This window comes from Cydia splendana, chromosome 14 (genome assembly GCF_910591565.1).
Source record: "Cydia splendana chromosome 14, ilCydSple1.2, whole genome shotgun sequence".
NCBI lineage: Eukaryota > Metazoa > Arthropoda > Insecta > Lepidoptera > Tortricidae > Cydia > Cydia splendana.
Window position 1 is genome coordinate 9,918,582 of NC_085973.1, and position 24,298 is coordinate 9,942,879.

Genomic DNA, 24,298 nt, shown 5'->3' on the forward strand with positions numbered 1-24,298 from the left:
GGCAATACAAATATTTAATTGTTTTACTCTTCGAGCAACACGGAAGGGAGGTGGCATTCGCACTATTTCCCCTCTGCCGAGGTACAAGATTAGCGCGTCAATCTAATCTAGCGCGGGTAATAAAACTAGTTGCACTTGGATTTTTCACTAGACCGAGTCCAGACGCGCGCGGGAACACTGCTGCACAAAAATGCCTGTTTGCTCGGTTTTTTGTTATAAAAAGAGGTCGGGGACATCAAATTTACAAAAAGAAAGTGTTACATTTCAGATGTAATATTTTTTTTTTACATATCATACGTTTAATTACATTCAAACACAATTATTATATTTTAGTCTCATGTAATTGTTGGATTTATCGATTTTGCTCGCTCAGTACAAATTGCGGATCGGTCGAGCGACAAATCCGACTTCTCATCTCTCAGAATACAATAAAAAATGGCAGAAAGATTTGTACGGTGAGATATCGCTTGGGCCCCTCCCTTCCGACGTGTCGGAAGCCGGTGTTGCTCGAAGGTTTTACTGATAGTTTTAAGGAACTGCCATTTAGTTTATTTAAAAAAAAATTATATACACATTTAATTGAAAATTGCTATTATATTATTCGATCGATGAGTTTTTGAAAAATTGTAATTTGTAAGCATGATAAAGTATTTATTGATTATGAAATTATTTATTTTATATTTATTAGACATTTTACCAAGTAAGACATTAATTATCAATTTAATTTTAAATTATTATTTTTTTGACTTTGTGTAAAATTGTGCCATATACTTAGATTATAAGAATGCATGTATGTAAATATAGCCAGAATATAGCTCTATGGGTAACGTATTGAATATTTGTACGCCATATTATGGTAAAATAAGGAATGAGACTGAAAACTTTGTATACCACCCATTGTACCCTTATTTATGCAAATAAATATTTTTGATTTGATTTTTGATTTGAAAGGCGGCAAATTTGAAAAATGTAGGCGCAAAGGGATATCATCTCATAGAAAATTTAAATTTCGCGCCTTTTTCTACTGACAAGATTTGCTTGACCATCTATACTTTCGATTTTTAATGTTCCGTACAAAACTTTTTTAATTATTAAAAGGGTTACGAGCTTTTATAAATGTGTATGTAAGGTTTACTCGGCTAATTCCAAATGTCGAAAACTGTCGGATAATTCCGAAATTCAGATGAAAATCACCCTTAATTCCATCATAATAAAAGTCTCTTTTCGGAATTATCCGACAGTTTTCGACATTCGGAATTAGCCGAGTAAACCTTATAGGTATTATACTTAATTATACTGGGTCAAGCAGATCTTGTCAGTAGGAAAAGGCGGCAAATTTGAAAAATGTAGGCGCGAAAGGATATCGTCCCATATAAAATTTGAAATTCGCGCCTTTTTCTACTGACAAGATTTGCTTGACCATCTATAATTCGTTTTTCGCTCTTAAATAGATAATTAAAAAAATTCAAACCAGCGCATAATTAGCAGTGTTGAAAACACATCAAATAGTGTAATTTTCCATAATGTCCATAATCAATATCCGGAGGAAAATGAGGACTACGTTTGTACGGAGAAGTCATCGTTGGTCATCGTCCGCTTTCCTCTTAATTGCAGCGCCATGTGCGTACGTACGTGACTTGAAGCTCTTAAAAGTTATAATAATAGGGGGCCGTTCAAGTATTACGTAAGCACTATGGGGGGGCGGGGGGTCTTTGTTTTGCTTATTTTGGATGACATGGGGGGTAGGGGAGTCTAGATGATGATTACGTCATCGGTAGTTATTTACTTTTTTACATGAATGGCAACCCTCATATTGTCTATGCTTGAAAACGAAACGCATTTTCGGGGATTCCCGAAAATAATGCATACGTTCAGGCACTCGCTTTAGAACCGAGTAGGGGAATTACCGCGCGCTATTCACCTGTCTAAATTTCCTCTGTCAGTGTATTGTTTCGTTTGGATACTATAGCGAGTAGACGTATTGTAAGCATAGCAAAGCAAGTTAACATTTGTGTTACCGTTGATTCCATTAGCCAAAGTTTAATGTTTAAATAAGATGTCGTTTCAAATAGACAAATCCAAGTTATACTAGACAACAGGTTTCTTCCACCACCTGTAAAAGTGAAACAAACAGTTGATGACTTGGTTTTGGATGAAGGAGGGCAATTTCTTGATCTTCCAGTCAATTTAGTTTAGCTCTGCGCTTAAGTGCTTCACTCAAAGATTTCCTGCAAATGCCCTACGATTATTTTTGTCCGACGGTAAAATTGAGGCTATCAAGTCGAACATGCAAAACGTGTGGTCTTTATCATGCTTCCGTCAAGTCACTAAATCGTCACATCGAGAAGATCCATAAAAAAGTAAACACGCACACTGATAAGAAAGTTAGACCTGTAAGAGTCGCTGCTCGTCGTGCTAATGAACTATATGATGTGCATTATTCAAAATTTAGAGCACCATGATGTTGAATGGCTCGATGAGAACGACGTAGACATTCCAAAATCAGATGAAAGTGAGCAGACTCACAACACTGAGCAGCAATCCAAGCAATCCAATGTCATCGAAAACTTAGAATCATGGATTCGGGTTTCCTGGACTGAAGACTGTTAATTTGAATTTAATATGTGTACTAAAAATTTAAAATAAGTTTGTTATGTTCGTAAGATTATAATATTTTTGTCCCTTACTCTATGTTGAATACTGTATCAGTTAAATCTAATCTCTATCCTAAATCTATTTTCTTATTTTTAAAATTATAATTATAACATTATAATTATAATATAAAAAAATACATTTATAATTGAAAAACGTTTACGTAAGCATGGGGGGAGGGGGTAAGAGCTTTGCTGCTGACAAGGGGGATGGGGGGGTAAATAATTGTAATAAATCTGCTTACGTAATATTTGAACGGCCCCTAGGGTATTTGGGGTATTTGACTACTAGTCAAAACAGTTTCGTTTAGGTACTCAAAACGATTCGTCACTATATGAAATAACAATTTAGCAAATGACGCGTCACGGTCAAGTTAGGTATATTAGTTCTAAGATACGATTTCAACGAGAATGACTTCTTGCTTTTCATGCATGGTACCGTGTGATTGGTGTGAAAGAATTTATTTGAAGCACAGTCAACATCCCTTACTATTCACACTTATAATATCTACTTGAAAAAGCTTAACTAAGTTAGGTAGGTATGCCAGGATTGCCAGGTCACTTGAAAGATCGCAGCCACTTGAGACAGAGATGCATTGGGGCAATATTGGAATCCTGAGATATATAGTTGGTCAAACCAATTTGTCAATCAGTATGAACCAGGAATAGTACATTATTGTCGAGGCTCGGAAGTAGCTACTTGCAGGCTGAGGATTCGTTTTAAACGGACGACCTTGGGAGTCCGTTTAATTGAATCCGAAGCCAGCAAGTAGCCTTCCAGCCGAGTCATATATAGTGCTTTTCTCAAAAATGGTGCAAGAAATATAAATATCATAGAAATATTTTACAAAAGCAACTTTCTTACGTATATATTTTCACAGAAAAAAGTAGAAACAATTGAAAAATTAGCTTTGCCGCCTTTTTATTTTTTTAATAAAAAAATAGAAGTGTATTTTTCTGCCGAAAATACGCCAACCTATTTGAGACAGCTAAATAGTCGCGGTACTAATCATCTGTTTGGCTGTTTAATGGGCCTGTGCCTTCATTTGATATGGCCATTTCAACTTTTAAAAAGTTTGGAACTCGACAAATAATGGAATTTGTATGCAGGGTGGATTTCATAATCCTGCGAAAACTTATGGTTCGGTCTTTATAAAAAAAACTAGTAGGTTGTGCGAGTTGCAACTTTTTTATATGTTTTTAAGAACTATTATCTTCATGTTCCTTCAATTACCATCTCCAATAACTTAATAGTTTTTTTTATATAAAATGTTTTATGTGTCTAAAATCATCACCGTCTACCGGAAAAATCTGAACCTTATTGTTTGCAGTGAAAATTATAGCATACCTATCGTACGATTGCGATTTTTCTTTTACTTATATCTTTTCCATGTTGTTGTTTAACACATGGGAAAATATGCAATAATTCCTTCACCGAGAAAGTACATTTAAAAATATTTAAAATTTTGTCACGAATATTCGTCAACACCGTCATGGTAATGTCAATGTGAGCTTATCTCCGTGTATGAACAACGAAATACCGCTAAAGGTCCTTGCCCTATTTTTCACTTTAATATAGAATGCCAAAAATGATTTCACTATAAAGTCACATCATTGAATCGTGAGAAATATTACGAACAAATTTGTCAAACGTAGTTTGTCACAACAGAGCATCATCACCGTTATGCTTTGGTTTAAAAAAGTTACAAATGATATATTAGAAATAATTATTGAAATGAATGGCAAACTACATGAAGTTTATTGTGTAGCATAGACATTAACTACTATTATTCGTATTCTAGAAATAAAAACAAGAAACTCTCAAATCGTCAACAGCATACCCATCATCACCGGGAAAAAATGACGACCGGTGATGATTTCATGTGTATGGTGATGACGGTTCTCAGAAACTTTTCTAGTTATTTTGCTATAATTCATTATGAAATTAAGCTGTATGTTTGAAAAACGTTCTCTATGTCTTCTAACACTATATAATGTCTTGTCTACCTTATAAATGTAGAATAAATGTAGAAGAAGATATGACTATTTTTTTCACACTAGAGGATGGTTAGTTTTAAATAACATTTTGACTGAAGTAGGCAAAATTTAGGTCACTTAGAACTTAGAACATACAAATGTTTATTTTTTATTATCTAATAATGTAAATCGTGCAACTTAGAGTCTGTAATTGCATGTTAGTCGTGTTAAAACAAAGTATTTAAACAAGCAACATATATTAAGTTTTAAGCGACCATAGGCTACGGTACTGGCTCACTATCGTAATGGCCTTATGTTTTTTGATAATATTATATTAATTGATGTATATAATTACAGCAATTAATAATTATACCATTGGGTAGTCACCGGACCCAATACCTAACATTTTGTAACTTATGACATGCATTACAAGTAGGGGTCTTGCAACTTATAAAACACTGATTGTATATTAATGTTTAGCTATTAAACAATATATATATGGATTTAAATCATTATAGCTATTATTAAAATTAATTTATAAAACAACAAAAATACAAACTTATGCAATGAATCAAATTATCAAAAAAAAACCGGGCAAGTGCGAGTCGGACTCGCGCACGAAGGGTTCCGTACCATAATGCAAAAAAAACACGAAAAAAAAAGCAAAAAAAAAACGGTCACCCATCCAAGTACTGACCACTCCCGACGTTGCTTAACTTTGGTCAAAAATCACGTTTGTTGTATGGGAGCCCCATTTAAATCTTTATTTTATTCTGTTTTTAGTATTTGTTGTTATAGCGGCAACAGAAATACATCATCTGTGAAAATTTCAACTGTCTAGCTATCACGGTTCGTGAGATACAGCCTGGTGACAGACGGACGGACGGACGGACGGACGGACAGCGAAGTCTTAGTAATAGGGTCCCGTTTTACCCTTTGGGTACGGAACCCTAAAAAAGTAATATTACATAAAAATTAAGCTCACTGGTAAGCCAGCAATTTTATAATATGATATAAATACCAAGTTATGCAGTAGATAAAAGAAGATGTGGGTTTAAACTGATAATAAGAGTACAATATTGTTAATATGATTTAACATTGAAAAAACCCAAAAAAATAAATGAATACACAAATTGCCTATTTCGGAATATAAATTATTTAAAATTATACAATAAAAATACTTGTTATATATTTATTTATATGAATAAAATGTATTTTTTATAATTTTCTAAAAATAATTTATGTAGCTAGTCTTATGTTCAAAAACATGTTATTTGTAATGTTTATTAAAGTTCTAAAGCCTTACAATTAAAAAAAGTTTTTGTTTTTTTAATACGTTTTTAATACATATATAAATTCGTTCCCAAATCGTCATTACCGTACATGCAGTGTCATTACCGTCTATAAAAGAGTCATTACCATACCATGATTGTCATCACCATCTTGCGTTTTTATTTTCCGAAAGCGATAACTTCAAATATAAGCCACAAATGATTGTATAAATACCATAAATATCCTCAATATACAGCCCCCTATTACTTTACCCAGCTAGAATCGTGTTAAATTAAACATTTAAAAAAAATATTTTTTTGTATGGTGAAATTTTTGGTGATGAAATCCACCCTGCAACATTGCAGTCCCAAAATCGAGACTGCAATGTTTTTAACTTTATAATTTTTGACTGACCATAAACTACGCGCTTCGCAACCTATTTTTTAAACGGCAAAGTCGACTTTGCCGTCCATTTTTGAGAAAAACTATATTACTCATCCTTTTCTTTTGGGTGCTAGTACTAGTGTACTAGTGTGTAGTGTGTGTGTGTAGTCAAAGATATACTTATAGTATGATTCTCTCTGTCTATGATTGAAATGAGACAGTCCTTTGACAAACTTTAGTTTCAAGATAAAAATAATTGTAAACCAAGTAAATACAAGTAAATAGGTATGTAATGTATAACCATAATTATCTTGATTTCTCTCAGTTACTAAATAAGAGGTCAGTTAAAGAGTTTTGGTGTACTTTTTCAATGCATTTTTTTGTTTGTCGTGTAAGTAGAAACATATTGGTTGTTTTAAATGTGTTTTGCAAAGCACTATTGAAACTTGCTAAGTTATTAAAAAATATTTAGGTAGGTACATAAAATTATACTATTGCTCGTAGTGACATCTGTAGCACAATATAATAAATAGTACTAACGTATCTGTAGGTAGGCACTCATATTAATTATAATTGCGAAATTACCTACGGGTCATTCCACCGTTTCGGGTGTTACACTTGAACTCTTAAAATAAGGTTTTATTCGATATTGTAACAGGAACTAGGAGGTTATGACTATTGATTCATCTACTACTTTGATAATATTTTCTTTTCCTGTACACACATAATTAAAGTATAAGAGCAATAACGAGAGAATCACTAAAAAGTAGCTGTTTCGGGCGTTACGGGAATTGGCCTATACCTTCTGACCATCAGTACCAAAATGCATAATTTAGCGAATTTTGTCAAGTAACCTCCAGTTTTATTTATGTCAAGTAATAATAGTTAGTATAGTCTACTGAAACACCGAAGTAACACTTAGTATCACTTTTCAATTAATTTTAATAAAATAAATTACCTGTTTCGGGTGTTACTCATGGTTCGTTTCGGGTGTTACGAGTACGAAATTAAGACAGATTTATACGAAATTATGGCTCATTTTATTGAAATTATTGTCTTTTTAATAAATTCGATTAAAAACATAAGTAATAAATGCTGAATTATTATAAAATACATTAATCTTAACAATAAAAACTGTTTCTCGAAAATATCATAATTATTTTTCTTTCGATGCGAATATTACCGAAAATATTCACTTAATCAAAAAATGGTCGATGGTGACACCTATTCATTTTGAAAGATCTATCCAACGACACCCCACGTCACAGGATTAAAGTCGCAAAAAAATTAAAAATATTTTGTACAGGAGCAAACCTAAAAAATTTTTTTTTTGTAATTTATTGTGTTACTACTTTGTCGCCATGATTGATTTATGTATCCATGACAAATTGCAGCTTTCTAGCACTAACCATCACGGAGAAAAGCCGGGGACGGGCAGGCGGACGATCAACACGTTTCGGGTGTTACACAACTTCAAACTTTAAAACATACGACTAAAGCAGACGCTAAAACAACAACTATTACACATTTATATAGGTTCACATCATAGCCTTTCTTTGGCAAAACATGTTTGGCTATAGTTAATTACGGGAAAAGTTACACATACTTTTATCTCTTTTTCGTTTCGGGTGTTACTTTGAGACCACAGTCTAGAATACTCTTCTAAAAACCGATTAATCCATGCTTTTTAATATTTTTAAAGACAAATTATAAAATTACGATATTTTACCTGAAATAACTGCGGGAAATTTGTAACAGTTTACAGTTACTTTCTTTTTAATTAGTCTTGCCAATATCGCTGTATAAAATTAGTTTTACGCCTATCATTTAAACGTTGCGATCAAGTACATGAAAAACATGTAAAAATTGTTTTTTTTTTCGGTTTTTTTTTCTGACATGAAGGTTTGGTATGTTTTCTATGGAAATAGGTTAGTGTTGACTTCTTAAACTAATTTTCATTTTTGAACCCTTGGTAGCGTTTATTATGGAATGACCCTATAACATAACTCTACTCTACTGTCTGTCTGTCTATTACTTCTAGTCTAGGTATACCGAGTTACCGACCGAACCGATTTAGCTAAAATTTAATATGCAGATAGTTTGAAGCCCGATATGATAGTTTTTATCATTCCTCATCATCATAATCATCATACTCGTATATACCACGCTGCGAAGTCTTGGACAGAAGCTGGCGGCATCGGCACGGTTAGGTTTTAAATAATGTGTTTATATGTATTTTTTATTGTTTTGTAAGTGTTCTTATGTTTACTTTTATATTCATATTATAAAATGCCTAACCTAAGAAGGAAAACAAAGGAATATAATTAATTATATAACCATGTAATATTTTTTAATAAAATATTCAAGTCCGTCCCCGTGTCGCTCTACAAACTTTAATCTCGAGTATTGTTTTAAATATTGACGCGTAGTTTATATTTATACCAGAGACCGGTAAACAATAAGCACTTCTCATGTGACTATACAGGCGTGCATGTGGTTTGATCACGTGCGTTAACCATTCACTGCCAGCGACCCGCTAGCCGGGTTCTCTGTTCGTAAGCGCTTTCCGCTACATACGGGTTTACCCGTGTTATCTGCTTCACTCGTAGCGCGTAGCTCGCGCTGGCACTGAAACTGAATGTGTTAAGTACCCTCATCAATAATAATAAAATGTATTCAGTGTGTAAAAAATTATATCGACTTTATTTCCATTTAAAAGCATAACTTTCATGCAAACAAATATTAACGTTACTCACGTAATTGTCGATCGTAAGGGAAAGGGAGGCCGATATTTTACCTAAATTCATCACGGAGAGTAGTAGGAAGGTAGTAGGTATATCTATACTGCCCTCCTAAGCCGAAAAGCGCTATCTCAAAAACAAATGATTTTGTAAATGGAATTCTCAGTTATAGACACTAAAGTATAAATTAGCAATGCATTTTCATTTGAGATAGCGCCACTCGGCTTAGCAGGGCAGTATAGTATACGTATACCTAGTATATATTAGTATGTACCGATACAATACAATACAATACAGATACCTATAGGATTAGCAATACGTAATACATATTATTTAAGTTTCAATGAATTTACCGTCATTATTATCCTACTGCAGGGCTCTCCAAACCCCGGCCCGCGAAGCGGAAACTAAAAAGCAAGGTTGTCAAGCGCCAACATTTGACAATCCTGTTACGGCAATAAGTATGACGCCATATAGCGCCATCTCTTTCACCTGCCTTATTTGCGACTACAATATTTTGCACTACTTTACGCCTTCAGTAATTCTTTTCCTCTAATTGTGACGTTTTAAACTAAAATTAAGGTACCATTGTCGGTTGTCGATTTCAAATTGAAGCTTTATGGAAATAACGTCTTATTGACAACCGACAATAAGTACCTACCGTTTTGGTTTTTGGTTGGTATGTATTTTCGGGTTGGTCCCATAGTGAAAGTAACGTATATTTCCCTCGCCAAATGTGGTTATAAATTGCTAAAACAGCCTGTAATTTGTCGTAATATCGGCTTTCTGACAGTCTATGTTTTCTACTCGTCTCTAGTTTGAACTTGCCTCCAGAGCGGGAAGCTCTCTTATTACTAATTAGCCAGTATAAGTATAACACAGGGAGAGACGGTTGTGTTCAAAACTATTTCTATAGAATTAATATTTTAACACAGAAAAATATATTTTCGTTAATTATAATTAATAATTACACTACATAGGGATTTGTGGGTTTCCTAGTTGATTATTCAACAAGTTTTGTTTTTGCGATCAGTGATAATGACGGCGGGAAAGTGCTGTTTTTGTTTAAAATTGGAGACGGGGTGTTTACTGCTAGGGGTAACTACGTTTGTGAGTATTAACCCTTTATTTGCTTACCTAATGTTGGTATTAATATTTTTTGTTATATTAACTAACCAGAATTTTAAGGAAAACTTGTTGCCGAGTTTATTAATTGAAAAATAAAAATAACTAAATTAATATTTTATAAATATCTCGCAGCAAATCTTAGTTACAAAGTATTTGCCTATAAGCTTATCTTAATCATAACTGTGTATAATATGTACTAAACTAAAGTACTTAAGGTATACACCCCAGGGGGTCGTCCATTTATTACATCACAGATTTTTTGGACCCTCCCCCTTGTTACACTTTTTGTACGTAGATAGGAAAATACTTGTATCTAGGTACCATACGTACCGATGTACTTACAGTTAGGGAGTGTTGCTGTTTGTACTATGTACGTACCTATTTACACTATTTACTACTTGAATAAACTATTTTTTATCTTTTATCTTTATCTTTACGGAGACGGTGTACCTACCGATTTTTGATTATTGTAAACAAATAAATAAATGCCTAAACTTGGTAATAATAGCCTCCTGAGGCCCAAGGTCCTACCTATAGTACTTATTCAGTTCGATGAAATTTAAATCATATTCAATTGGAACAGAGTCGCATTTCTTTTGTTTCGGTTAATTTTCAAACAAAACCAAAATCAACTCTATTCCCTGCACTAAAGGTTCAAACTTCAGTGGCAAATGCTGGATTTTTCATTTATATGTCTGGGCTTTAGGAGGATAGGTACCTATTTTAAAACTCCATAGAGTCGAAACTAGGGTTGCCAGATGGTCGGGATTTCCCGATTCCCGACAAAGTGAAAATTGTCCCGAATAACAGCTTCACGTTATAAAACAATAATTTCAAGTTCCGAACTGTCGTCGAGCGCAGTGCCAATTATGTAAAATATCGTTGTTTTTAATACAATTAGGTACTTTAATTGGAATGTTTTTTTTCCCGACTTAAGTCCCAAAATCCCGAAAAATTGATATTTTTTCCCGATAATAGCGCCTTTCGATCTGGCAACCCTAGTCTAAACCCATCACGTAAATAAACAATGAGCCACTTTCAGAGCATGAGAAATGAAAGCACAATTACATTTTACATCTTATAAAAACTTGGAACCGACCCTTCTGCGGCCTAAGCGCCGAAATAAAGATGTCACTCAAATAAGGTCAAGTGGATGTTTTGGAATGTATGTACATTATTGGCGTCAGGTTACAGGTAGTTTTTATAACGCCCATGTGTTGGGCGGTAATAAATTAAGCTTTTTATTTTTGTTCAAAAACACAGTTGTTAAGTAATATAGAATTCGGCGACCAACAGACCAGACTACTTATATACTTATTTCGTAGGTAGGTACTTGTTTCGTTTTAAACTCGAACGAAATAAAACAAACCGGCCAAGTGCGAGTCGGACTCGCGCACGAAGGGTTCCGTACCATTAACAAAAAATCACGTTTGTTGTATGGGAGCCCCACTTAAATATTTACTTTATTCTGTTTTTAGTATTTGTTGTTATAGTGGCAGGGTGGATTTCAAAATCCTGCGAAAACTTATGGTTCGGTCTTTATAAAAAAAACTAGTAGGTTGTGCGAGTTGCAAATTTTTTATATGTTTTTAAGAACTATTATCTTCATGTTCCTTCAATTACCATCTCCAATAACTTAATAGTTTTTTTTATATAAAATGTTTTATGTGTCTAAAGTCATCACCGTCTACCGGAAAAATCTGAACCTTTTTGTTTGCAGTGCAAATTATAGCATACCTATCGTACTATTGCGATTTTTCTTTTACTTATATCTTTTCCATGTTGTTGTTAAACACATGAAAAAATATGCAATAATTCCTTCACCGAGAAAGTACATTTAAAAATATTTAAAATTTTGTCACGAATATTCGTCAACACCGTCATGGTAATGTCAATGTGAGCTTATCTCCGTGTATGAACAACGAAATACCGCTAAAGGTCCTTGCCCTATTTTTCACTTTAATATAGAATGCCAAAAATGATTTCACTATAAAGTCACATCATTGAATCGTGAGAAATATTACGAACAAATTTGTAAAACGTAGTTTGTCACAACAGAGCATCATCACCGTTATGCTTTGGTTTAAAAAAGTTACAAATGATATATTAGAAATAATTATTGAAATGAATGGCAAACTACATGAAGTTTATTGTGTAGCATAGACATTAACTACTATTATTCGTATTCTAGAAATAAAAACAAGAAACTCTCAAATCGTCAACACCATACCCATCATCACCGGGAAAAAATGACGACCGGTGATGATTTCATGTGTATGGTGATGACGGTTCTCAGAAACTTTTCTAGTTATTTTGCTATAATTCATTATGAAATTAAGCTGTATGTTTGAAAAACGTTCTCTATGTCTTCTAACACTATATAATGTCTACCTTATAAAGGTAGAATAAATGTAGAAGAAGATATGACTATTTTTTTCACACTAGAGGATGGTTAGTTTTAAATAACATTTTGACTGAAGTAGGCAAAATTTAGGTCACTTAGAACTTAGAACATACAAATGTTTATTTTTTATTATCTAATAATGTAAATCGTGCAACTTAGAGTCTGTAATTGCATGTTAGTCGTGTTAAAACAAAGTATTTAAACAAGCAACATATATTAAGTTTTAAGCGACCATAGGCTACGGTACTGGCTCACTATCGTAATGGCCTTATGTTTTTTGATAATATTATATTAATTGATGTATATAATTACAGCAATTAATAATTATACCATTGGGTAGTCACCGGACCCAATACCTAACATTTTGTAACTTATGACATGCATTACAAGTAGGGGTCTTGCAACTTATAAAACACCGATTATATATTAATGTTTAGCTATTAAACAATATATATATGGATTTAAATCATTATAGCTATTTTTAAAGTTAATTTATAAAACAACAAAAATACAAACTTATGCAATGAATCAAATTATCAAAAAAAAAGTAATATATCATAAAAATTAAGCTCACTGATAAGCCAGCAATTTTATAATTTGATATAAATACCAAGTTATGCAGTAGATAAAAGAAGATGCGGGTAAACTGATAATAAGAGTACAATATTGTTAATATGATTTATAGTGTCCGACCGAAGGTTCGGTTTCGGTTTCGGTTTCGGCCAGTTTCGGCCAAAAAAACATGTTTCGGCTGTAGTTTCGGTTTCGGCCAAAAAACGGCCGAACCTTTCGGCCGGGCCGAAACTTACGAAATGGCACTTCGGACAAAGACCAAAAGTTGGGGAATAAGTAGGACAACAATAGTAATAACCTACATTTACTGATTCATGTATAGGTATATTATAAAACACAATTCCACCAATGAGGGCGCCACTGGACGGTCAACGCAGTCTTATGAGGCTGTCAATACCTATAACGCGCACACTGTCTATCGCACACATTGTATCGGAGTGAATGAGATAGCACTATCGCACGTAGCCGTTGGCCGAGTATCAGCTCGGCCCCAGTCGAACGATGTCTTTTTCGCTCTTATTCAGTCACTTTCCTATCTACCTCTAATGGCGAATTTTAAGCGAGGCTAAAGGCTACACTCAAGTAGTGCTGCAAAGTTGATTTTCTGACTATTGATTAAAACGAAGATAAAACCCTTAAGTGTCCCCAGTACAGTTTTTCATACGAATGCTCGACCACTTTTTACCTCAATTTACCATTTGGTTTGTCTTCCACATGTCCTCTACTTCAACTTAGCCGTTCGCCTCGCTGCGCCATGCTCGGCCTGCGCGTCTGGCTTTTTAATACAATGGACATTGGTTGGAGTTTGTGCTCAACTACTTATCCTGAAGCCTGAAGCACGGCTTTTACTTCGCATGAAAGTTCGCCTCACTGGGGCACTTCGGACTTTTAGGCCAAGGTGAAGATCGGTACCCGGCCTTGCGATTATCATCATTCACTTGCCCTTATCCCATTTATTTGGGGTCGGCGCAGCATGTCTTTTTCTTCCATACCTCTCTCTCGCCCGTCATCTCATCATTCACTTGCGTTCGTTTCATATCATCTCTCACACAGTCCATCCACCTTTTTCTCGGTTTTCCACTCCCGTTACTTCCCTTGCGATATTGTTAACAAAAAATTTCGCGCTCGCTGCGCTCGCGTTTTTGGTTGACCCTGTATCTGATCTACATGTTAGCTTGACTGGTGAATGAATAGAGTTAGACCAAGAAAATTCTACAATGATTTTGATAGCATACGCAGTGCTACTAGTGCAAATGTTATTTATACGTCATAATTTCATTGAAATTTTGACGTTTAATATAACACTCGCACTGCGTGTGTTATCAAAATCGTTGCAGAATTATCTTGGTCTAACTCTAGTAATTTTCTTAAAAAACTGCTTAAGTAACATCAATTTCAAGGACATTGGGTGTTGACAGCCCCATAATATTTGTGTAAAAGCGGTTTTATGACATTTTTTCAATGATTTTATCAAGTCTACAAAAGGTTCGGTTTCGGTTTCTGTTTCGGCCGAAACTAGAGCTAAAGCCGAACATTCGGTTTCGGTTTCGGTTTCGGCAAAAAAACATGTTTCGGTCGGACACTAATGATTTAACATTGAAAAAACCCAAAAAAATTAATGAATACATAAATTGCCTATTTAGGAATATAAATTATTTAAAATTATACAATATAAATACTTGTGATATATTTATTTATATGAATAAAATGTATTTTTTATAATTTTCTAAAAATAATTTATGTAGCTAGTCTTATGTTCAAAAACATGTTATTTGTAATGTTTATTAAAGTTCTAAAGCCTTACAATTAAAAAAAGATTTTGTTTTTTTAATACGTTTTTAATACATATATAAATTAGTTCCCAAATCGTCATTACCGTACATGCAGTGTCATTACCGTCTACAAAAGAGTCATTACCATACCATGATTGTCATCACCATCTTGCGTTTTTATTTTCCGAAAGCGATAACTTCAAATATAAGCCACAAATGATTGTATAAATACCATAAATATCCTCAATATACAGCCCCCTATTACTTTACCCAGCTAGAATTGTGTTAAATTAAACATTAAAAAAAATATTTTTTTGTATGGTGAAATTTTTGGTGATGAAATCCACCCGGCAACAGAAATATGTAGGTACATCATCTATGAAAATTACAACTATCTCATAATTTTAAAACTAACACGGGAATTAATCGCGTAAAACTTATTTTTAAGACGGACAGTGGAGTCTTAGTAATAGGTCCCGTTTTTACCCTTTGGATACGGAACCCTAAAAAGCAACTCTGTTCCATTTAAGTAATAGATAATGATTTTCAATTAATTCATTGTAGGTAATTAGTACTAGTGTTAGGAGGGTGAGAGGCAAGAGGATAAACATTATTGAAAATTATATCGAGAACCCAGAACGGAATAAAGCGGTTCATTTCAGTTGCCGTATACAGGTACCTATTTGCGACCTTGACGGCACTAAATATTATGGTTACCGAGTGCCGGTTCTCTGAACGTCTGCGACGGGGATACAATTTCGCTGAATTTCATTTGTAGCTAGCAAGCCTAGCTGATACAAGTAAGATTGAATTTCGAGAACTCATAACTATTACATTCCCGACGACGCTCCAGCTCAGCAGAAATGCTAAATAGGTAGGTAGGTACCTATTATGCCTATAAATAGTAACCGGGAATAATAATATATTACTTATGCTGTTGCTGAACAGAAAAAAGGAATAAATAGTTTGATTTCCTCTACATCTAATCCTTCCTTTTTCAAAACTTTACTATTTTAGAACAATTTTACTGATTTATTACTTTTCTAATTTCTGATTGAAGACACTTAAGACAATTATATAAATAGAAAATGAATACAAAGACAACATGCGGCAATAAAAGCTAAGTGCCTATAGAGTCAGGCCACACTAAGTTTTCATCCCAAGTTGCTGTGTCAAGTATGGAGCTTATACTGCCAAGTTCAGCGTGGTCAGAGTCTAAGATACCAACGGAGTCTAGGATCCATATTGACGGAAATATTTTTTCTTTTCCAGGTGATATCTTTGATAAAGATAATTATCACCGCCGCGATCATATTACCGGTACACGCCGAGAACTTTGAATCACACATCTCGAACAACACATCCAAGCCTCGTCATCACTTGAGGCACATCTTGGAGTTGGTTTCGGACAAATCGGTAAAAACTGTCGTCGTGGGCTTCGCTATGATCGTTTGTCTACTATGGATCGTGATCTCGGTAATGCTGATCATTGGCATTGTGAAGGTCAGTGCTTGATATAGTTGGTCAAGCAAATCTTGTCAGTAGAAAAAGGCGCGAAATTCAAATTTTCTATGAGACGATATCCCTTCGCGCCCACATTTTTCAAATTTGCCGCTATTTTCTACTGACAAGATCTGCTTGACCAGCATATATACCAAATCCATACTCATAGATATAATAATATACAGAGATACCTTCCAAGCGAGCTGTCAGTGGGACCACTTTTGTTTAGTGTACGATTAAAGTAGCTAACACACTATCGCACCGCAGAAAGCGATATCTCTTTCTCCCTCTTACTTATGGGTGCGTCCCACAATGACCTTGGTGCGGTGCGATAGTGTGTTAGCTACTTAACAATGTGGCCCACCTTGCTGTAGCCATGTCGATTAAGTCATATCGATAAACTATCGACATTTCTTGCAATATTAATTTTACTTCAAAGGTATAACGATACCTAAAATGAACAAAAACGCTTTTATTCTTTATTGTGGTTAACAGATCACAATTTTATAGTCACTCTCCAGCAGGGAACCAAGGGAAAGTTCAGATATTTAATTAAAATACATAAATACCTACTAAAATAGGTGTTCCGCAATAATTGAATTATTGCGTTCCGCTGTGTAGCGTTTATCGATATATAACATGATTGGCTTTATCGACGTGGCTACAGCAAGGTGGGCCACATTGTTAATCGTACACTAAACAAAAGTGTTCCCACTGACAGCTCGCTTGGAAGGTATCTCTGTGTATTATTATATCTATGATTAAAATCGACTTTTTACATCCCTAAAAGAGCACACATATACGTTTTTACGCACAGATACACAACCTGGGTCTACCTAAAAAGGGGACACCTGGATTTGAAGTCCATCTTGTCAACAGTATGGTTGTCCTTTTTTGACAAACGGCATTTTTAAAAGAGCAAGGAGAGAGAAATGATACTAGTTGCTGCGCCGTGAAAGAGAACAGACAGCGTTGGGGCCTTGTCCATACTAATACCACAGAATAAATAATAGTACTGCCGTACAGAAAGGAAACTTCCTGCAAAACAGAAGTTTGACAGCGGTTCAGGGTCGAATCATGCTGTCCCTTTCTAATATATGGCACTATCCCTTTCGGCTATTTAGGGTTGTCAAAATTCAAGCCATTATCTTATCTGTGGTCGTGCACGCAAAGGGACGTCCAGTTGTGTCAACGCTAATAATTGCTCGGCGCAATGCTGAGCCGAGCGGAGCCGAGTTTGGCCGAAGTCAGGAGTTTCGCACCCCTCTGCTAATACTATAAAGGCGAGAGTGTGTCTGTCTGTCTGCCTGTTACCTCTTCACGCTTAAGCCGCTGAACCGATTTATGTAGTTGGGTATAGAGATAGTTTGAGTCCCGGGGAAGGACTGAAGACAGTGCAAAGGGGGTGGAATTGAAAGAGTTAATGAATTGCCTAATAATTGAAGTAAGCAACGCGCGAATGGAATGATTTCTATTAGCGTTATTCAGGCGCTATACCTACCTACTTTAGCTGCTGTCACTAATTCCACGCAGACGAAGTCGCGGGCAAAAGCTAGTTTAATAAAATAGGTATAGGTACTAATAATAAATGAATGTTTTAAAAAATAAAGAATATTAATGACTTGCACTGCGTGGGCTATCAAATCCGCTGCAGACTTTTCTTGGTCCGACTCTAGTAATGCAAATGCAAAGTTTAACCCTTTCGCCGCCAGCTACTGCATACGAAGTTGAAAGAGTAGGTACGACATAAAACTGGCGTGGAGTGTGGGTGCCACATCGCTTTTATTTCCTTGCCAGCTAAATGGTTAAGCAAACTATTAATTGTTACGTTAAACATAATGTTATATATACATCTTTTCCTGTACCACATAATAGTACAATAACTAATGGGCTTAGGCCTCATTATCACGAGCGCTTTTTCAACGCGCGTTAAAAAAGCGCTTGTATCCGTCCGCACGCTAAATTCGATTTAATGACCAACGCTTTAAGGTAGAATATCCAACAACGCTTGATAAAAAGCGCCACCGCCATCTTGTGAATAAGTACACATGTATCCATTTGTGTCATTCAAACGCTTTTTTAACGCGCGTTGAAAAAGCGCTCGTGAGAATGAGGCCTTATAAGCCGCGATGTCGGCCCCGATATCGGGCCAAAGGGTCGTTTTCCGTTTCACGAAATATTACCACATCGTTTACAATATTTGTATAAAAAAATAGTTCAACTGCAAAGATCTTGCTCAGGCGCGACGGCCCACATTAACTAGGTACGTAACGTGGTCCTTCGACCCGGATCAGTACTAAATAGTGTCCGACCGAAACATGTTTTTCTGCCGAAACCGAAACCGAATGTTCGGCTTTGGCTCTAGTTTCGGCCGAAACCGAAACCGAAACCGAAACTTTTGTAGAGTTGAAATATTATGGGCCTGTCAACACCCAATGTCCTTGAAATTGATGTTAATTAAGCAATTTTTGAAGAATATTACTAGAGTTAGACCAAGATAATTCTGCAACGATTTTGATAACACACGCAGTGCAAGTGTTATTTTAAACGTCAAAACTTCTATGAAATTATGACGTATTAATAACATTTGCACTAGTAGCACTGCGTATGCTATCAAAATCATTGCACAATTTTCTTGGTCTAACTCTATTCATTCACCAGTCAAGCTAACATGTAGATTAGATACAGGGTCAACCAAAAAAACAACCAAAAACGCGAGCGCAGCGAGCGCGAAATTTTTTGTTAGCAATATCGCAAGGGAAGTAACGGGAGTGGAAAACCGAGAAAAAGGTAGATCGACTGTGTGAGAGATGATATGAAACGGACGCAAGTGAATGATGAGATGACGGGCGAGAGAGAGGTATGGAAGGAAAAAACATACTGCGCCGACCCCAAATGAATGAGATAAGGGCGAGTGAATGATGATGATCGCAAGGCCGCGTACCGATCTTCACCTGGGCCTAAAAGTCCGAAGTGCCCCAGTGAGGCGAACTTTCATGCGAAGTCAAAGCCGTGCTTCAGGCTTCAGGATAAGTAGTTGAGCACAGACTCCAACCAATGTCCATTGTATTAAAAAGCGAGAGCGCAGGCCGAGCATGGCGCAGCGAGGCTCAAGGCTAAGCTGAAGTAGAGGACATGTGGAACACAAACCAATGGTAAATTGAGGTAAAAAGACTAAAACTGTTAGGTCGAGCATTCGTATGAAAAACTGTACTGGGGACACTTTTAAGGGTTTTTTATTCGTTTTAAACAATAGTCAGCTGTTCAGCCTCGCAAAATATTAACTATACAGAAAATCAACTTTGCGGCATTACTTGAGCGTAGCCTTTAGCCTCGCTTAAAATTTGCCATTAGAGGTAGATAGGAAATGACTGAATAAGTGAGTGAATAAGAGCGAAAAAGACATCGTTTGACTCGGGCCGAGCTGATACTCGGCCAACAGCTACGTACGACAGTGCTATCTCATTCACTCCGATAAAATTAGACAGTGTGCGCGTTATAGGTATTGACAGCCTCTTAAGACTGCGTCGACCGTCCAGTGGCGCCCTCATTAATGGAATTGTGTTTTATAATAATAAACCAATTAATTTCTGTACCTATACATGAATCAGTATACTTATGTAGGTTATTACTATTGTTGTCCTACTTATTCCCCAACTTTTGGTCTTTGTCCGAAGTACCATTTCGTAAGTTTCGGCCCGGCCGAAAGGTTCGGCCGTTTTTTGGCCGAAACCGAAACTACAGCCGAAACATGATTTTTTGGCCGAAACTGGCCGAAACCGAAACCGAACCTTCGGTCGGACACTAGTACTAAACTAACTCCTTTTTTATTTACAGAAGAGAGTGAACTTCGTGATGACATACTTCCTGTTCGGTATTGCGATGAGCATCATGTACCTGCTGAGCGCCTTGCTGGAAGTGATCAGCGGTTTCTGGGTCGCGAGTCTGATCACCTTCATATTGACATGTAAGGACATAATGACACTCCCTCACGTTCTCTTCAAGTCGGCAGAAAGTTAGTTAAGGGTGGTATTCCACCTGTCCAATGTGTATTTTGTCTCACATTTTTCTTAATAAGAGAGTGAGACGCAATGACTGGACCAAGATATTGAACAGATGGAATACCACCCTTAGACGGACTCTATGCAATATATACATAAGGTAGAGAGTTCAAGCCTTGGCGCTCAAAAGTCGTAATTATTCTGATTAATTAAGGGCTGATTTAACCGGCGCGCGAACTCGCATGCGATTTTAGTTACATTGCGGACTGTTGGTTATGTCCAAATTCAACCGACCGACTCTAAATTTTGATCCCCTTGAGTGTCGAAATTTATTGACGTACTTATCTTAAAGTTCGAATCAGGCAGAAAGGGTCTTGACAGACACGGACGGACGGACAACAAAGTGATCCTATAAGGGTTCCGTTTTTTCCTTTTGAGGTACGGAACCCTAAAAATACATAGATAGACTAGTGACAGTTTAAATTGTAATTTTATTTTATTGTGTTCCAGTGGTTTACATCAAATGCCTGACGTCCGTGTACGCCGCATACGACATGATGCGACAGCAGAAAGGGGTTGACGACCGCGAGCAGCTGATTACTGACGATGAGTCTTTGATCGAATGTTAAACCATATTTAGTAGTTAAGTACTAAAAAGTATTAGGTACTAGTACTAGTTACATGAGATTGTCGGGTTATTCCAAAATTGATTTTCTTATATTATGTTTATTATGAACCAAATAGACGAGTGCGTGCATGCGTACGTGTACAAACCGATAACAAACCACGAAGTGTATTTCTGGTCTAACAGGATAACTCTGTTTAGAAACCGTTATTAACCGCTTAGGTACTAGCACTAGTTACTCTACTAGCCTAATAGTAATTAAACCTCTTTTGTAAAACTATGAAGTATTGGCATGATTGACTAAGTTTTTGCACTGCTAATTGGGCATTTCGATTTAAAGTTCTATTTACTAACACTTTTTGTGTTAGGATTGGGACGTTTTATATTATTTCTACTCAGAATCACGAGCTTTTTTAATTTTTACTGAGAAAAAACGTGTCCCCTAAATTTTTGGTCCGACTGGTTAAGGTTTTCATTACAACCTTCTATGACCGTAACAAAATGGACAACAAAAATTTGTATGAAATTTTTGTTTCTTGCACACTTTTTTTTCTTGCATTATAGGATCGAAAGAGCTCATGTTTCTGAGTGGAAATAATATATAAAAATTCCTAAATCTAAAATGCAAGTTGGGGGTACAACTTTAAATAGAAATGCCCAATTAAGTATTATCCCTGGTTCAATTCCAATCTCAGGTTTAAGTTTAAGATTTAGGCCACCAGATGGCAGACCTTCCAACGAGCAAGCGAGCGTGCGTGAATTGTCAGAGCTAGTTGTCAATCAGTAGGTACTTGTTTATTAGCGTTAAGCCACAATTGGTTCTAGAACTAGAATGCGATTTTCGTTACATTGCGGTAGGTATCCGGTCGATCGACTGAATGGGGTTGGCCGGTGGAAGTTTTTAGCAGATGGCGCCATCATAGCTTGCCCCGTCAATCCCTAGAATTGTGTCAAATTTTTGTTTTTTTAATACCCTGGATGCCAGCTCTTTAAGCCAAATCTCATAGAAAAAGGGGCAAGCTATGATGGCGCCATCTAGGCAAACCTTTGACAGTTGCCAACCCCATTCATTGTACCCTGCAGTTAGCAATGTATCGAATATTGCATACAAATTCTTGGACCGTCTAAATGGGGCTTTAAAGTAGGATGTATTTTAAAGAATAGGGTGTATTCATTATTAGAGGCCTGTTTTGTAAAAGGTCAATGAGGCTAATTACTTATAAAAAGGCTCCTTGATATTTTTTAACGAAACCAAAGAGTTCAAACAGTTGTACTAGGTCCTTTCTTTTACTATCGTTAGATCCCTCCTTTATTAACCTTTTGAACGCCACAGACGGCAATTGACGTCAACGCAAAATCGTCACAACGACGCACAAGACGGCATTTGACGTCGATCGTTTTTTGATGAAAATCTATTGAAAAACACCCCACTTTTAGGTTGGCATTATTTATTCACAAAACTAAATTTTACCCCCGTGGCGTCAGTGGCACGGCAAATGGATACGCCGTTTGGCGTTCAAGAGGCTAATTACCTACTGTAACAGTATTATGTAAAAGTAAGTAGATTGATTGAACAATAAAAAATATATTTTGCTTAAGGTACTTTATTTCAATGTCACCGCCTTACTATTTGGTATCAATCTTCCACAACAATGGTCCCCGCCCCAAACATACGGTTTACACACACACTGTCAATATACAAAATAATTTACGTATGTACACTATTTATAATAAAAAGAAATGGAATTCTGCTATACAGGATGGATTTTTAAATTATTAAGGGCTGCTACTGCTACATTTTTTTGGAAAAAAAATATAGAGAAAAATCGACATAAGTATTTATATTTGTTATGCCCATTGATCTTGATCTTGTTTCTATTAGAGGCTTTTAATAGAAAAAGATAACAAGTTTTAAACCACCACACCTAAATCAAAGAATTTTTTGTTGTTGGTAGGTATTTTACACTGTGGGTAGTAAGAATATAAAACTTTTTTATTAAATTGCAAGTACTTCGCTTTTAGATCTAAATGCAAAATACCCATAAAATGAAATATAGTAGGAGGTGACTCTACTTATTTCATTCTTTTGTCATAAATTAAAAAAATTACCAATTGTAAAGTAAAAAAATAATATCACACACATTACAGATTTAGCACCTTATACCAATTTGAAGTAGATTATGTCAAGTTTAAAACAAAATATTATCAGCATTGCACCAATTTACAAGAAAAATATATCTAGAAGGTATTAATTACCTTCAAATGACAAAGTCACGAGCTGCAAAAATTAAGAATAAAACGCAATCAAATAATACCTGAATTCTAGGGACAACTTTACACAGGTCACACATAGTCATAAGCCTGTAAAATAGTTATTTACGATACAAGTGCGGAAAAGAACAAATTCGAATTACCTATTTGCACGTCTATCGTACAACGTTTTACAGTACATATGGCCCTTTAAACTTTTGACATACGCACGAAAAGTACTATTTTACGCACTAGTGCGGGGAAATAGGACCAACCATATGTACTGTAAACATATTTTAGTACAAGTTTCAGCAGTTTTAGACATTTGTGTGAGTATAAAGTTTACTTAGGTATTTATGCCCCTAAAGGGGCCCACAGATTACCAGTTCGCCGGACGATATCAGCCTGTCAGTTGTTCGGAACTGTCACCTTTTGCGTTTAACTGAGAGGCTGATATCATCCGACGAACTGGTAATCTGTGGGCCCCTTAATGATTACTGTATTTCAAAACAAATATTCAATACGCACAATTGCACATTAATTTCTTTAACCTCGTGAGACCCAGCATATTAAAGTTTTCATATTTTTAATTTGAACCTTATTCTATAAGTCAATTGGAACCAATTTCGTTTGTATTAAAAAGGAATGGAACAAAAGAAATGCTACTTTATTTGGTTCATGAAAGGTTCAAATTAGATTGCACGATTATGTACAAATTGTAATATACATTTAGTCTCAGGAGGTTAATCTACAAAATGCGCTTACGTTGATTAGACCAAATTGTAAATAGGACTATATCTGAAAGTGAACCAAAAATTTTTTGGAACACTCTTAATATAGATTCCATTACTCTTTAGCTTAATTTACAATTAAAAGCACACTGCGATCATATGTGGCTTTCCACACAGAAGGGTCCTTATGCTTCAAGCGCAATAAGGTCTTTTTTATCTGCAATTCCAACATAAATTCTGATAGAAAGGTCCTTATTGCACATGATTACATACACAAGCACAAGTA

General features: G+C 35.6%; 1 protein-coding gene across 1 annotated transcript; it reads left to right on the forward strand.

The window, feature by feature from the left end:
- The first annotated feature begins 10,003 nt into the window (after window positions 1-10,003).
- Window positions 10,004-21,046, forward strand: LOC134796883 (uncharacterized). Its single transcript, XM_063769087.1, has 4 exons — window positions 10,004-10,135; window positions 16,175-16,405; window positions 20,243-20,372; window positions 20,917-21,046. The coding sequence occupies exons 1-4, from the start codon at window positions 10,064-10,066 to the stop codon at window positions 21,033-21,035; spliced, it is 552 nt and encodes a 183-aa protein (XP_063625157.1). The 5' UTR covers window positions 10,004-10,063; the 3' UTR covers window positions 21,036-21,046.
- The last annotated feature ends 3,252 nt before the right edge of the window (window positions 21,047-24,298 follow it).